Source organism: Pleurodeles waltl, chromosome 9 (assembly GCF_031143425.1).
Source record: "Pleurodeles waltl isolate 20211129_DDA chromosome 9, aPleWal1.hap1.20221129, whole genome shotgun sequence".
Classification (NCBI taxonomy): Eukaryota; Metazoa; Chordata; class Amphibia; order Caudata; family Salamandridae; genus Pleurodeles; species Pleurodeles waltl.
The window spans coordinates 991,249,926-991,267,498 of NC_090448.1; the positions used below are offsets into that span (position 1 = coordinate 991,249,926).

Sequence of the window (17,573 nt, forward strand, 5' to 3'; positions counted from 1 at the left end):
TGCGCTGCTTGGGTGTGTGAATGAGATCAATGGGCCTCATAGAAGGTTGGTGGGCCTACTTCTGTTGCTAGCTAAGCGCAGAGTTGCCATGTGTTGGGGAAGGGGGCGAGCGCCGCGTGGGTCTGAATGGTTACGAGACGCCGCCTTTTGCCAAGATCAGCTGATGATTTTTTGGGAGCTTATGCCTGAAGGCTCTCGACCGAAGGATATTTGGGCTCCTCTGTGTGAATACCTGGTGTCCTTAAATGAGCAGGCGGAATGATGTGCGTTTGCTCGCGCTCTGATGCCCTTCCTCATTCCCCCTGGTCGTGCTGCAGTCTGTGCATAGCTGAAGCTGGCTGGTGTACTCCGGTTTACGCGCTTTGCCTGCCTTTTTGCCTATCTTCTTTGTTATTCTCTTCTTGTTGTTACTTTGGCCTTGATATTTGGTTATGACATCCCTCCTGGGCTCTACACGTGGACTATACTGGTCTTGACGGCCGACGATCTGGGCCGGTGATGATACTACAGAACTTGATGTACATTGCGGTGGAGCTTGGAGCCCTGTCGAACAGGATATATTCTGAGGCTGAGGAGGGCTGTACTACGTTATAACTTGTTGCTATAAACGAGGGGCCGTTTGTGTTGTATTCTGTTCTATATTCATGCAATAATTAATAAACAAAACAATAAAAAAAAGAAAAAAAAGGATGATGCCTGTTCTCCACAGCTTGTCTGATGCTTTATTTTTACATTCATCTCCTTCCTAAGGGTCTGCCTTCTCCTCGTCCTGTTCCACATGGGGGTCTGACTGTATTCCTTCACCCGATTTTCTGTCTCCTCTTTGTTCCTTTTACCTTTTCCTTGCTCTTACTATATAGTGCATAGACTCCTCCCTTCACGCACTGTCTGAGAAAGCTCTCTCTCTCATCACTCATTGTCTCTGAGTACTGATGTACTCAGCACCCCTCTTCCTTTTTCCAACGCAGAGCCCTTTTTTCTTTGATTTCCAAAATGTCCGCAGTTTGATCTTAAACTCTATAAACTTCATGTAGTTCACACCTCATCTGCACTTCATTCTGTAAGAGATGCACGAGTTGCTCATTATTGTTATTTCTTCACACTCTACTTAATTGTTCGGTGTTGTATGATTCATCACCTTCTCATCGGTCTGCTGCATTATATTGTCGCCCTGATGTAGTGCCTGGTACACCTGTAGAGGCACTAAGCGCTTTTGGGATAGTTAAATAAGCATCTACTTAATTTGTTATGCATAGTTGTTATATTGCATGTTTGTAGTATAGCCTGTATGCAGTGTCACGCATGTACTCTAAACAGGTTTCACTGAGGTTTTATAACTACATTCATGTAAAAGTGATGTAGTGAGATGTTGCAGAGTCACACCTTCTAGTTATGTACGATTTCCTTTGTCAGGTGTCAGATCTATGCCAGAAAAGGGGCATGTGTATGGAATTTCCAGATCTTTAATGCTCTCTGCATTTTGAGGTGTTGTTCCTAATTATAACTGCTAGAAAAGCATTTCACAGCTTTGAATGGAGAAAGATCTCCGAGACTAGCTAGTTTTCCTGACTGAAGGGGCTGATCAGGAACATATTTATTCTGGAGCTCAGTGCCCACGCAAGCGATCTACTTGCTTCTCAGTAACTGCCCCTGAACCTCCTTTGCATTCCTACTGCCTTCTGCTTGGTTATTCATTCTGCCCACTGTATGCATTTGAGTCCCAGCCAGGGCGTTCCCCGTGTCAGCCTTGCTGCTTACTTATCCTCATCCTGTATACATATATTTTTTCCATTTCTTCAGATCTGCCCATGTGGAGTTTTGTAATGAAATGTGATCAGTACCAGTAGTTGAGATTATAATGCTGTTAGATCGTTTTTTCCGAAACTTTGGGCCACCAGCCGATTTTCAATGGGTTGAAAAAGTTCAAGCAATAAATAAATAAATAATAAATAAAGAAGCCTTTACATTCTGTATTTATCTTGTCTTATCTTGTCAAATCTGCTGTGCTTCACGACAGAGATCAGATGCCAGGCTTTGGGCCTGATTTAGAACTTGGCGGATGGAATACTCTGTAACATATATGAAGGATATCCTGTCTGCTGCATTACAATCCCCGTATGTAATGGGATCATAATACGGCGGACGGATATGCGTTACATTTGTGACAGAGTATTCCCCTCCGCCAAGATCCAAATCAGGCCCTACGTCTTCTGAAAAATTGCTACTTTTTTTGTAACATGGGTATTGGTGTTTACAAACTCCTCTCACTTTGCAGTCAGAGAAAGAAAAATAAAGTGAATTATGTGACAATATTGTTGGGATTACCGAGTGAGTGAAAGGAAGGGCTGTATGATGCCATTTGTTTTGTAGCACACCCCAAAATGTAAATACTTGTTAATGAACTGTACACATTCAGCAGTTATGAAAGCACAAAGGAAGCACTTTTTTGTAATCCTGAAGTTTGATGGAAACACAGATTTTAATAAGATCAATAAACTTTACTTGGTGAGGCTCAAATGATAAATGTTCAGAGAAACCCAATTTCCACACATTATCGTTTGTGTGCAATATAGTTTTATTAGTAAAACCATAAGTCTGTGCAAATTTAGTGAACATTTCAATGGAACGTGTAAGTGACAGTGCACTTCTACGCAATGCTTTAGTTACATTAAGAAATCGCCTGCTCCTCAATTCAAACCAGCTGAGTTGCGCATGTTGTCATTCTTAAAATTCGGTTGTGATTCTAAAATGCTTGCTAAGCACTGTGTTAGGTCATTATGTGGAACATTAGATTTTTCCCACTCTGTGGATGGGTGGCAGCTGTTACTCGTCTGTCTCCCTCCACTTACCTCCCATTGCGGTTTTCGTTTCAGAGCTGGTCAGGTGGAGCACATGCGCACAAACCGGCGGCTGCAGAACCTTCTCCAGACCCAGAGAGACCTGATGTCGAAGGAGCTGTGGCTATATAGTGAGAGATGTGCATTACCTTAGTATTACTCTACGATCAATTGGTTTCTCTTTGATTAGTACCCTGTGATATTACTAACTCCTAGCTTTCTCCCTTGATATGTTTTGAGGTCTCACACTTTGAAATTCATATTATCTTTCCCGCTCAGAACATTCCTGTGAGGGGGTGGACCCCATTTACTACTTGTTCAGCATATCATAGAAGTTTGATTTGGTATAAGTGCGATCCTAGTAAATGTGCTATGTGGGTGCCTCTAGGAACATCTCAGCATGGAAAACCAATACCTTCAGGAAGGGTGTGATGCAGCATACTGCTGTGATAAACAGAAGTGATTGCAGCAAAGGTTTAATGTAAGGACTCTCTAATCCTTGTAAAGTAGTACAAGTGCGACTACAGGAAAGTTTTAATGTGACTAAAGAGAATGTTAACGTGATTATTGAGCAACTCCAAGAAATTTAATTGCATAATGCCATGCTTTTGAGAATTTCACTAGCTCACCATGATGGCCTGCATCCAGCTCAACACTCAGAAACTTAAGTTACTCAGACTAGCCTTGCATGCCTTCATTTTTTTGGCTTGCCTGTATCATTACAGAATAGGTTCTGCCATAAGCAAGTAAATCTTGACTCCACCCCCATTACATGGGGAGAGTTTGTAAGGTCTGATGCTTTCAGTCTTTTTGGGCCTGCTTGATAAGATACAACTTGAGTCTTAGCACATTGACCTACAGGACTCCTGTCTGGGCATATCCATGCTACTCAGAATGGCTCACTAAGAAATGCATCAACCCCAAGAAGCGTGGCTGCTGAGTAGAATATCTTCCCACCTCCAGGCAGCTTTTAACTCCATAAAGCACCACCCTGTCCAGACCAGAAAGCCCAAAATGGAAGGAAGAGAATGGGGACCCCCCCAGCTAGGTACCAAGAACCCGTAACAAGCTCCTTTCCGCATCTAGTGCTAGCCATCTCCCTTCCAACGATTCAGGAATGTACGAGACTCCTTTTCAGGGCCTTGTGCCAACTCCCCACTCTCTCCTAACCCCTATAATTCTGTGACCTTACTCCCAGCCCTACATTTCTTTAATGTAACAACGTTTTTCATGTGTGTGACCTATGCAAGTGACATTTCAAACCCTCCTGTATCAATCAGCCAGTGCAGTATTGCATGCTAAATGGTTTGGTTTGTTTGCCTTGCCTTTAGCTGTGGCTTGGTATCTTGAGATGTGTCTTGGTTGGAGTATCATCCTAACATTTGTCATTCTATTTGTCTAGTTGGGATCAACACATTTGACTATCTGGGCAGTATCTTGAGCTACGTTGTCATCGCAATCCCTATCTTCAGCGGAGTTTATGGACAGCTTGGTCCAGCAGAGCTGAGTGCCCTCGTCAGCAAGGTGAATCTTCTGAATTTCCCATATGCGTTCCTTTGGAGCATGATATGGTAATAAAGCGCTGGATTAAGAGGCTTACCCATTAGGACTGCCTCTCAACAAGTACTAGAATAGTCTGCTTAGGATGGGCATCATCTGTTGTTAAGTCAGGATGGGCATTGTCTGTTGGTAAGTGTTATCCCAAAGTGTGGTTATGGTTAGTAAGAAAGACATCCCTTCAGGTGGGAGTTAGGGGCGGGCACTAAAGCTATGTGGGGAGTGCATGTTGCTTGTGACAATAGCAGTCATGCCAAACGGTAGTGATTGTTCACTGGGGTGATAGTAACCCTGTGATTATTGATGTTCATTTCAGGTTCAAATTATAGTAGTCATTAGTCATCACTGACCTAGTATCATTAGGAACAATGGTACATTAAAGTACTGAACAGTGTATTGAGTTCTATTCCATGTCCTTTGTGTATTGCGTTGTGTTTGCACTCTGATGCGTATTTGGCTGGGAATTATCTGAAGACATCACTTTGTCATTGTGGGAAGCTGGACTTTTATGTGGTATGTGAATACCATGTACAGCATCCAAAGGTTCCCCAGTAAGTGGACAGGGCTAGCATTGCAATCTCAAAGTGCTCTATTTAGGGGTAGTGTGGTTGAGCAGCCTTAGGCTTAGCACAGAGAAGTGCAAGACATCTACAAATACACACAATAGTCAATACATGAGACACATGACTTAAAAAGGAGATCCACACCAATTTATTAAAATAGCCAGTATTTTTATATATGTTTAGGCAATAGAGAAAAATCTTTCAGGTAAGTACATTTTAGATAGGAATTCTTTTCACTTTAAAAAGTGGACAGAGTGCAATTTCTGAGTTCTGCAATGTTATCCCATGGGAGGAAAAACAAGTTCTGCATTCTGGTACTGTTTGACAACTTACTGGACCAATCTTCAAGACTTAAGGTGAGTATTGGGCAAGTGTCAGGACCACACCAACAGGTCACTCCGGGTGGCACTGGGTACAGAGGTGTAGTACTGAGTCGGGTGCCCAATGTATTTCAATGGAGATCGATCTCTGGCAAAAAGCTGCAGGCTCTGGCCAGGGAGCCAGTCGGGGTCAACCAACAGGTAGGTTACAAACATGGGGTGCTTGGAGATGTAGGTGCACCTTTGGTCCTCTTCTCCACAGGTAAGGGACAAGGGGTGCAGAGGTTTTCCTTTGGTGTCCGGTTTCTGTGTCCGGGAGCACTCCTGCTTGAGGAGTCCTGTGGTCCATGGCTGCAGGCGTCGTCGGGGGCGTTGGGTTTCTCTCACCAAAGAAGCTGCGGGAGAAGGGTATCTGCGTGCAGAGGGTGCATGGGACTTTGGGGTGTCCAGAAGGGGTGAAACCACAATGGTCGCGGACTCTGGGGAGCTGCGACCTTTGTTGGCACTGGTGGTCCACTTCACCTCGGATCGGAGATGGCAGATCCAGTGGTGAATTCAGGTGTCAGCTTCTGGCGGTTCCAGAGGCTTCAGAGTGTCTACTGTGGAGGTTGTTGGAGAACAGGTCAGCTGTTCACAGGAGGTCCTGAATCTTTATTAAAGGCAGGCAGTCTACCCGGGTTTTTGGAGTCACAGCTGCAGGACGAGGTGACTTTGGTGCAGATTTCGTCGAGGAATACAGACAGGCCAGCGGGGTTGGTACCCGGTCAGCTGCTTCTTTTCTCCTCCTCTGCTGTTGCAGCTCTTCGATGTCCTTGATCTTCTTAGGTCGTCAGGGTCTGCTTCTCTGGTGCCAGGGGCTCCCCTGAATACTGAATTTAGGGGCATTAGGAGTGTGTTGGGTAGTAGCCAATGGGCTACAGACCCTTGGGCTCTCTGTGCCCTCTACATGACCACTTCCTGTGGGAAGTGGGCATAACCCCGGTCCCAGAATTCCTAAGTATGCCATCTCCAAGATGGCTACTTCTGAAAAATCATGTCCACCTCGCAGTAGCGCACCTTAGGGGTGGTACCAGTCTGGGGGTGGTAGGCCTACCTGACTAGCTAATTTTTCCACCTGTCCAGGTGCCATATAGGAGCTGGACAAGGAGTAGCTTCCTCTCCTGTGAGGGGAGCCAGATTAACATTTCAAAAGTGTCAGCCCTTTAAAACTTGCCGCCTTAGAAAGACTAATCAGCAGGTCATCCTGTGGGAGGGAGTGTTACACCTTCTTCACTGACAGGCTTTTGTTCTGGACCTCCTGAGAGTAGAAGCCTCTCACCCTAGGGGTCCAGAAAGGTGTCTCTGGTGGCAGGGTGGTAGAAATTCGTCAGTGAGCACACCAGAAGTTGATAGGGTTACAGGAGGCACCTCCAAGGTGCCCTCTGGATGCATTGATAAATCCAACACTGTCATCAGTGTTGGCTCACCAGTAAAAGATGTTTGATTCTAAACATTCCTATCTTCGGTGAAGCCATCATGTAGCTAGGGAACTTGTACTGACCAGTGTCCAGCACATGCATTTAAATTGGCTTCCCTAGTCACTTACTATATCTGAGAATCACCAAAATCATAGCAGGAGCGTATCTGCTTGTGCCGATATGCTCTCTCAGTAGAATGCTGTAAGATTTTCTAAAGGGGTGACTTAAATATATTGCATGCAGTGTTAGGGGACATAGCACACAGGCAGTGTGCCATGTCGTGTTTTCACTTTTGTCTGCACCAAGACATGCAGCCTGCAATAGCAGCCTGTCATGTGTTTTGTGAGGGGTCCCTTGGGGTAGCAGAATTTGTGCTTCAGCCCTTAGGGACCTTCTTTAGTACTCCAGGCCCTAGGTACCAGGGGGGGCATTTTCTAGGGACTTACAGAGTGTACTAAAGGTTTTGTCAATTGGGGTAAAACCGTGCAGTTTTATAAAGAGATCTGGCACTGGGTACCTGGTTAGCAGGAACCCAGTGCACTTTTAGTCAAAATCACATCTAATACCAAGCAAAATGTGGGGCTAACCATGTCAGAAAGAGGCACTTTTCTACATGACCCCCCTCCCAAACTAATCTTTCCCAAGAGAGCCTTCATCTTCTAAGTGGAAGAACCTGGAAATGCCATCTGCATTGACATGGCCAGCCCCAGGTCTGTGTTCCATTGTAAAGGCCATTGCCTGTAGGGAGATGGACCACCATAATAGTTTAGGGTTTTTGACCTATCATCTGCATTAGCCATCTGAAAGGCCTGTGATCAGTTTGAACAAAGAAGTAAGAGCCAAACAAGTATCGCCTCAGCTTCTTCAGGAACCAAACTACAGCAAACGCTTCACTCAATGGCACTCCAGCGCAGCTCTTCGGGAAGTAACCTCCTGCTAATGAAAGCAATAGGTTGGTCATAGCCATTACCATTGATATGGGAGAAGACTGCTCCTATCCCATGTTTGGAAGCATCTGTCTGCACTATGAACAGCTTAGTGTAATATTGAGCTTTTAGAACAGGTGCTGAGGACATTGCTTCTTTCAGAGTGTCAACGGCCTTTTGACAGATCACTGTCCAGTTCACTTTCTTTGGCATCTTTGTGGAGGTCAGTTCTGTGAGAGGCACCACAATGGTGCCATATCCTCTCACGAACCTCCTGCTCAAGCCAAAGAATGCCCTGACTTTGGTCTGTGTGGTTGGAGCTTCCAAGTCCAATTGTCTGGATCGTGGGTGTTAGTGGTGAACTTGGCCTCCACCCTCAAGGTGATCAAAGTATACAACCTGACCTTGACCTATCTGGCACTTGCTTTCCTTGATAGTGAGGCCTGCACTTTTTAGAGCCTCTAGGACCTTCCCCAGGTGGTTCAGGTGATATTACCAGGTGGAGCTAAAGGCAGCAATATCATTAGGATATGCTGCACTAAAGTCTTTCAATCCAGCCAGGACTTTGTTCACTAACCTCTGGAATGTGGTAGGGGCATTCTTTAATCCAAAGGGCGTAACGGTAAACTGATAATGGCCATCAGGAGTGGAGAATGTTGACTCCTCTTTTGCTCCAGGGGTCAGACCTATTTGCCAGTAGCTTGATTTGAGATCAAAAGTACTGAGATATGTGGCTGCCCCTAACCTGTTAATCAGTTCATCAGCCCTAAGAATTCTGTGAGCATTGGTTTTGGTCACAGTGTTGAGGCCCCGTCAAGTACACACTAAACCTCATCTTTCTTTCCACCCTGGAAATGAGGCTTGGGGACTAAGACAACTGTGCTGGCCCATGGGCTCTCCGAGTGCTCAGTGACTCCCAATTCCAGCATCTTGCTTACTTCAGCTTTGATGCTCTCTTTGGCATGATCAGACTGTCTGTAATTGTTATTTTTGACAGGTGCTTTCCCCGGTGTCCACCTCATATGTACATCAGGTAGTATGCCCAGGGGTCAAAGAGAAGAGCTCAGCATACTGATGCACGACTTGCTGGTGAGGAGAACAGGGAGAGGTCCTCTCACAGCTTCCTGTCCCTCATCAGTGACCATGAGCATGGTCATCTCAGCTCTGTCATGATAGGGTTTAAGGCGATTGACACGGATAACCCTTTTGGGGTTCCAGCCAGAGCCAAAGTCCACCAGATAGGTGGCTTCCTTTTTTCCTTTCTAGCATAGGGTAGGGTCCACTCCATTTGTCCTGGAGGGCCCTTGGAGCCACAGGCTCCAAAACCCATACCTTCTGCTCTGGTTGGAATTCAACCAGCGCAGCATTTTGGTCATACCAAAGGTTCTGGAACTGTCGCCTGGTCTCAAGGTTTTGGGAAGATTTTTTCATGTACCACAATATCTTTTTTAGGTTCTCTGAGAGGTCTCCCCCATCTCTCCTTCACACTTACCAGTAAGCGAAAAACAGGCATGGAAGTAAGACATCCTATCTCCTTCTGAGTTTTTCAGGGAGTCCACCAATCATACTTTTCACTGCCTTGTTAAATCTCTCAACAAGTCAGTTGGTTTGTAGGTGAAATGCAGTGGTGAACTTATAGGCCACACCACACTCAGCCCACATGTGTTTCAGGTAGCCAGATATGAAGTTTGTATTCCTGACTGACACCGCTTCCTCTGGAAAGCCCACTTTGGTAAAGATACTAATGAGGGCTCTAGGTACTGCAGAGGCAGAAGCAGTCCTCAGGGGAATTGCCTCAGGATACACGGTTGCATGATCCACTACAACCACTATAAATCGGTTTCCTGATGCTTTTGGAGGGTCTGGGGGACCAACAATGTCAATCCCTACCCTCCCAAACGGAACCCCAACCACTTGAAGTGGAATTAAAGGGGCTTTTGGGTGGCCACCGTTCTTACGACCGGCTTGACAGGTGGCAAAGGAGTTACAAAACTCCTTCACCTTCTAGGACATGCCTGGCCAGGCTAAAACTCCATGTTTTAGCCTGGCCAAGATGCCCAGCTAGGGGGATATCATGGGCCAAAGTGAAGAGAAATTCTCTAAACTGCTAAGGCACTACCACTCTTCCAGTAGCACCTGGTCTGGGGTTCCTGGTCTCAGTGAAAAGGAGTCCCTCCTCCGAATAGGTCCTGTGGGAGCCACTTACATCTCGCTTTTCCTGATCAGCAACTTGCTGTCTCAGGCCTTCAAGAGTGGGGCAGGTCCTCTGCCCCTGGCACATATCTTCTCTAGAGGGTCCCCCTGGGCCCACAAGCTCTGCCTGGTAAGGCCCAAGTTCCTGGGGCACAGTTCCCCTGGGACTGGCACGTTTTCTCCCTGAGGAGAGGGGACCTATTCTGGCAACTGTTTGGAAGCTGGTTTCCCGGAATTCTTGCCTTTTATTTTGGTACGCTGAGCCATTATTCCAGACTCCAACTCTACCTTTTCACCCTGGGCCTTGCATTGTGCTTTCTCACACATACTCATTCAGGTATACCCAGAATAGCTGCCTGGATCTTTCTTTTGACCTCACCCTATGCTGAGGACTCCAGATCATTGCCTAGCAGACACTGTACAGGGATTGCAGGAGATACCACCATCTACTTTTGGCCAGTAACTCCTCCCCATTCTAAGGATGCCATGGGATGTACCTTAGGCTGATTATAAGCACTGAGGAATACATACGTCTCACTAGACAAGTATTGGTCTGAGGACACCAGTTGCTCAGTCATTATGGTGACACTGACTTCATTGTCTCTCAGAGCATCAACTCTAATTGCATTGATATGGGGCTGTTGTCTGTAACTCTCCAGATTACTGGGCCAGACAGCCAGGGCAGCTACATCCAGCCCACCCTCTAAGAATAGAGTTGCCTCAGTGGGTTCACTGACATGGTCAGAACCCACCTGGAATCTCATCTAGAGACTTGCCACTGCATTTACTGCAGGTGCATTAGAGTCATTCTTTTTGTGGGGACATATAGGATCTTCAGTTTGGTGTCCAAAAGCTTTGCAGTCATTACACCATGTCTTTTTGGAATCCACGTTTTTACCTTTGTACCCACCCTTTGATTGGGAAGAGTCTCTTTAGAAGACTCTTTGTTTTTATTTTTTAGCATTTGTTCACGATTTTTCCCTTGGAAGGGCCTTTTGGCCTCTTTCTTACTGTCACCTCTTCCCTCTCCCCTGCCCCGTGGTAGTTTTGGTCACCCTCGTTTTGACAGAGTGGTCTGCCTTCTTCCCCAACTTCTGAGGAGGAAGTGGACCTAGGGTTGCCAGGTACCGATGTAACATTTCTTGAACACAATTACTTAACAGATGCTCTTTCATAATAATGCACAGTGTTACCTTTTAGCCAGCCACCTAGGGGTTTCACTGAAAAGTCCAGAAAGTCTATCCATGGCTGTCTCTGAGATTTTTGAGTCTCCCTGAACCTAATCCCGTACTCCTCAGTGGTGAGTCCAAAGCCCCCATTCAGGGTATCCTTCATGAGGTCATAGGACAGCACTGAAACCGCCCTCATCTCAGTCACAGACGACATCAGAACCCTGATGGACAACGGTGAAACAGTCGCCCTCATTCTCCTCGACCTCTCGGCTGCCTTTGACACCGTCTGTCACCGCACCCTAATCACCCGCCTCCGCTCCACCGGGATCCAAGGCCAGGCCCTGGACTGGATCGCCTCCTTCCTCGCAAACCGTTCACAAAGAGTTTACCTCCCTCCGTTTCGCTCAGAACCCACCGAGATCATCTGCGGCGTACCTCAAGGCTCATCACTCAGCCCGACACTCTTCAATGTCTACATGAGCCCCCTCGCCAACATCGTACGCAAGCACGACATCATCATCACCTCCTACGCCGACGACACCCAACTTATACTCTCCCTCACCAAGGACCCCGCCAGCGCCAAGACCAACCTACAAGAGGGTATGAAGGACGTCGCAGATTGGATGAGGCTCAGCCGCCTAAAGCTGAACTCTGAAAAAACGGAAGTCCTCATCCTCGGCAACACCCCGTCCGCCTGGGACGACTCCTGGTGGCCCACGGCCCTCGGCACCGCACCGACCCCCACAGACCACGCCCGCAACCTCGGCTTCATCTTGGACCCTCTTCTCACCATGACTAAGCAAGTCAACGCCGTGTCCTCCGCCTGCTTCCTCACCCTCCGCATGCTCCGTAAGGTCTTCCGCTGGATCCCCGCCGACACCAGAAAAACCGTGACCCACGCCCTCGTCACGAGCCGCCTGGACTACGGCAACACCCTCTACGCCGGGACCACAGCCAAACTCCAAAATCGCCTGCAACGCATTCAAAACGCCTCGGCCCGGCTCATCCTAGACGTACCCCGCAGCAGCCACATCTCCGCACACCTGAGACACCTGCATTGGCTCCCAGTCAGCAAAAGGATCACCTTCCGACTTCTCACCCACGCACACAAAGCCCTCCACGACAAGGGACCGGAATACCTCAACAGACGCCTCAGCTTCTACGTCCCCACCCGCCACCTGCGCTCCTCTGGCCTCGCACTTGCTGCTGTCCCTCGCATCCGCCGCTCCACGGCGGGTGGGAGATCTTTCTCCTTCCTGGCGGCCAAGACCTGGAACTCCCTCCCCACCAGCCTCAGGACCACCCAGGACCACTCCGCTTTCCGGAGACTCCTAAAGACCTGGCTTTTCGAGCAGCGATAACCCCCCCTTTTTTCCCCTAGCGCCTTGAGACCCGCACGGGTGAGTAGCGCGCTTTATAAATGTTAATGATTTGATAGGACTCAGCATCTGCCTCATCCAGTGTTAGTGGTCTATCCTTGCATTTAACTGAGAACATTTCCCAAAGGTGATAGGTCCAGTGCTTCTGGCTGAACTGGCTCTACAGGCTCTCTCAAAGGCTGTGCACCATTTGGTGATATCATCACCTTCTGAGTATTTAGGGACCATCCATTTGAGGATGTTAGGGGCACAAGTTTACTCCCTAGTGATAAGTTGCTGCCACTAGAGATGGGTCTTAGGCACATCTCAGCTCTTTCGTTTTCTATAGCTAAGAGTTTAGCCTCAAAAGGCTATCCTCTTGGCTTGCTTCTGAAGATCTGCTTGTTCAGTATCTAAATCTTCTGAGACACTACTAGTAGTTTTCTCAGTGGAGGTATTGTCTGAGCGGGTAGAGATGGAGTCATCATCAACCTCATCCACCTCTGCATTTTCCTCCTCTTCCCCAGTGGGGAGTATTTTGTTTGCCAAGGCCTTATCATTCTCTTCCAGCAACTGCTGCACAGAGCCTTGTGGGTTTAAGCCATGTGGCAATTTTCCATGCTTTACAGAGCTCCTTAAGTTGGGGTACCTTAAGGTGTTGATAGGGTGCCAGGATCAGTTCCTGGGATGGCCTTTGCTCAGACATGGTGTTTAAAGTAGTTGGAAACATTTTAAAGGACTTAAAAAAAATGTTAAGTACTTTTCTAAAGGACCTAAGTTACGTTGCTACTGTAAGTTCTAAACAGTTTTTGAATGGCACTTAAACAAGGCCCTACAGCTATTTTAAAACAATTTAGAAAAAAGTTGAAGATTTGAAAAAATATTTACCTAAAGACAAGTTTTGGATTCCCCTGTGGGATCACTTATCAGCCAAGTGGTATATTAGATGTCAAGTTTTGTATCTTACCCGTTGCACCACCAATGTAGGAAGCTGATCCTTTATGTGGTATGTAAATACAGTGTAAAGGGTTCAGGGGTTCCCCAGAAAGTACTCTATTTAGGGGTAGTGTAGTCAAGCAGCCTTAGGCTTAACACAGAGGAGTGAAAGACATCTAGAAATACACACAACAGTCAATAATTGAGAAGCACAACTCAAAAAGGAGATCCACACCAATTTATGAAAAGAGAAAAAAAAGCAAGTATCTATATATGTTTAGTCAATAGAGTTCTGCAATGTTATCCTATGGGAGAAAAAATAAGTTGTGCATTCAGGTACTGTTTGACGACTTACAGGGCCAATCTCCAGACTTGAGGTGGGTATTGGGCAAGGGTTCGGACCACACCAATAGGTCACTCTGGGCGGCACTGGGGCAGCAGGGTGCAGAGGTGTAGTACTGCATTGGGTGCCCAATGTATTTCAATGGAGATCTGTCTTCATGGAAAAAGGCTGCAGGTTCTGGCCAGGAGGCCAGTCAGGGTCGGTTATAAACGTGGGGTGCTCGGGGATGTGGGTGCAACTTTGGTCCTCTTCTCCACTGGTCAGGGGCGACGGGTGCAGTGGTGTCCTTTGGAGTCGGGTTTCTTTGTCCGAGAGCACTCGCTGTTGAGGAGTCAAGTGGACTGAGGCTGGAGGTGTCAACGGGGAGTCCAGGATGGGTGAAACCACAGTGGACTCGAGCTCAACTTAATGGTCTTATACATTTTTCTGTATGCATATATAATAAGTCTTGAAAAAGCCTGCTGTTAAAGAGTGATGAAGATAGCTAATGTTGCAGTTGGTCAAGAGCCAAGAAAAAAAAAGTATTAAAGCATCAATTTGTAATTTGTTTAATATGTATATGCACTCAGTGTGTATTCGTTGTTTTACTCAAACATCCCCATTTACTCTAGTTCAGTATCCCCTTCAGAGTAAGCAGTAGCTAAATGGTGTACACCGGGTAAGTTCAGAGTTTAGAATGAGGATATTCCAAGTGGCCTAACCACATCAATTGAGCTTCGAGTTTTTCCTCAGATTGATCATTGACCTGGAGCCTTTCTCTTCTCATGATGCTTGTTTATGAACCTTCTTGTGTGTCTTGGGATATTGCCTGGAGTGTTGGTCAGTACCTGAGATCATTCTGTCCGGGATTGTCCACCTGGTCTGACTTACTTTGTGTTCTTTCCTCTTGTTTCTGTCTATCCTCTATCCAGAATGCATTTGTGTCAATATACCTGATAAGCTGCTTCAGTCAACTTATTGACTTGTCCACCACGGTGTCTGATGTGGCTGGTTACACTCACAGGTGAGTCCAGAGTCATTATATTTCACCTCAGTGTCGGGTGTTGTTAGATTTACTTACAGGTGAGCTACCTCTTTGAGCAATCCATGGTGCCTGATGTTAATGGATAAACCTACAGGTGATCCAGAGTTCCATGCTACAGCTACCACAGTAGGTGAATTCATACTATGAAACATGTCCTTTGTAGGAAGTCATTAGCATACAAACACCACTGCCTGATTTGACTGGTTAGGAGCACAGGTTCATGCAACTCATAATTCTATCTGTGGCGTTGTATCATTTGTTCGTATTCCACCACATTTAAATACAGTTCATGAACATGGATGTTTCTGTGATTTAGCTTTTTGTTCATGACCAGATACATTGTACAGCAACAGACTTGGGTGTGTCGGGTGAGGAACTGTAAAAGCTGCGGTATCCTGGAAAGAAGTAACTTAACAGGCCAAGATGGGAGTATGAAATACACTAATAACCCATGCTGTGTTAGTTTAAGATACTATAAGTGACTGTGGTGTTGAAGTGAGGTACAGCAACCTATAGGTGTTGGAATGAGTTATAATAACTAGATGGGGTGTGTTGGAGTGACATACTATAATTAGCTGCTGTTTTAAAATTGAGTCCAATAAACCACTTGAGACTTGAGGTAATGATGTTTAAGAGCTAGAATGAGAAGTTACAGTGTAGCATAGTAACTGGCCGAGATCTATCAGAGTGACGTTTCTTAACCAGATGAAGTATGTCTCAGGATTGGGGAACTCCAGGAGACCATGGAGGAACTTGTCCAGAAGCAGAAAGACTGTGACGCAGAAGCTGAACCGAGTTGGAACTTTAAAAGGTATGCTCCTTATGATGCACCGTAAAGCTCTCCCTCTGTTGTAGAGTCCTGCATCCTTAGATAAATCTTCACCTCCTAATTCAGAGTCCACATCTGCAGCAGAACATTACTCCCTGCCAGAGAACCATGCATTCCACTGTAAATGTTGTCTCCTGTTGTTAATCCTTTTCTAATAGTATATCCCTCTGTACATGCTGCAGACCGCCATGGAGCCCCATACAGCAGCAAGTATGTATGCATATTCTGACTTTGTTCTGTTGTCTGACACCAAATTGATTCCCTGGTGCTGGCACTGAAGCCACAGCAAAGAACAGAATTCAGGCTTCAGCCTCTGTAAATCCCTTACAGAAAGCTAGGTTTCAGGCCAATAGTGGAATGCTAATATGTTTGATCAAAGATAGGGGAAACCCCTCTATAACGGGAACAAGAACGGAGGAAAATTCACCCTCTCCGTCTGTTTCCAAAACCAAGAGACAAGAAGAAGCCTGATTTTGAGAACAAAATGAAGTGCGTTAGATGGTGATGAAGAAGTTAGTGTGTCAGGAATGAAGGAGTAACCACATGTACAGTGAACAACCCTGCACTGTGCCCAGACTGAGTCAATTTCTGTAACCAGAAACCTGTGCATATAATCAACCAAAGATGAGGCAGAGTCAAATTTCCTAGTACACCCATCAGGCAGATAATGACTTTCTGAACAGTTGAAATTTGTTTGCAACGTTTGTAGGCAGATCCAAATATAATAAGATGGCATAATCTAGTCTGGATCTTTGAATACCAATGATTTCTGTTGTATGGCCTTCAAAGATCAGGCTCTATAGAATGAGGATCTCAAGATGTAAAAAGCATGCCAAAGCCACTACAATTACTCTGAGTGTAAAACTTCAACATTTCACCACTTACACATGAGCCATATGGGTACCCAATATTAGTGAACCAAAATAATTTCCCCCAACCTGAAGCCTGGAGTTGTTCATGCTTGATCATGGTATCCATTGTTTAGGTGTACAAGTTGAGGTTGTTTATCTTATCTAACCCGAAACTATTACCATATGCTCAGCCTCCACAACAAATAGAAGAGGGAGTGGGTGTTATTAGTGTATGTGGAAATGCTATAGTCCAGGAACTGGGTTAGCCTTACAAGTAGCTTGAAATATCTAAAGAATATTTCCCATAAGACAGTAAATATAATTCAGAGGTCAAAGGGGGTGAGAAACTGCCTGTGCGCAAGATGAAAAAACGAAAATCACAATAAGCATACCTGTGGTATACCTAACTTGTGCCAGTGGTGACTTATATGCTGTGATTCATGAAGATGAAGGCCGCCAGCTGATTTACAAGGCCCAGAACTGAGACTTCACCATCACTGACCACCATCCTAAAATCATGAAAATCAAAGTTGTGAAAAGTACAGTTTTCTGACGAGAACAAAACACACCAATAACTTATCAAGATATCCAGTGTTTCTGGCTATTCCTTTAATTGGACTGCAGCCATGCTTTGCATCACTGAGGCTGCTTCTTGTAGGTAGACAGAGAAATAAAAGCTGTTAAGATCCCTGGGAGTAATGGTGGTCTTCTTCTTAAGAAGTAACCATACAATCACTATTTTAAGAGACTGTGAAAGGCAGACCAAAGGCCTATTGTTCATAATGGGACTCAAGTAGGTTCAAATCAGTTCAGGAATAAAGCTGACAAACCACGTGTCTTCTACTAACAAACACTTGTGTCCTGCAACAGAATCTGCTGGTGCTCCCTGATTCCCCCTAATTTGGCTACAGAACCATGGTTTCCTTGGCAAATCCACATGACCTGACATAGAGCTTCCCAATGCTTGATGTCCTGGAATACAGCCCGCGGTCCTGCCCTGTTCCTTCTGCTTGTTTCTCTCTGATGCCCTTTTATCTGTTGCATGTCTTGAGTGTTTTGGTCTGTTGCTCTCTACTGTGGTTTGTTGAGTTCCACTCTCTCTTGTGTTTGACCTGTTTCTGTTTTGTTGTTTTTTTATTTGTTTGTATTATATATTTTGATCAGTTAATTTAGTGCTTTAGTTTTTTTTCTCTCTGTTGTGAAGGTT

The 17,573-nt window shown here is 45.8% G+C and overlaps 1 protein-coding gene across 1 annotated transcript in view; it reads left to right on the plus strand.

Moving 5' to 3' along the window:
* ABCD4 (ATP binding cassette subfamily D member 4) overlaps positions 1-17,573 on the plus strand; it is a 221,057-nt gene that overhangs the window by 105,273 nt on the left and 98,211 nt on the right. The window contains exons 8-11 of the mRNA XM_069208499.1: positions 2,874-2,968; positions 4,240-4,361; positions 14,574-14,665; positions 15,408-15,497. Coding sequence (XP_069064600.1) covers positions 2,874-2,968; positions 4,240-4,361; positions 14,574-14,665; positions 15,408-15,497 — 399 coding nt within the window. The remainder of the gene's footprint in view (positions 1-2,873; positions 2,969-4,239; positions 4,362-14,573; positions 14,666-15,407; positions 15,498-17,573) is intronic.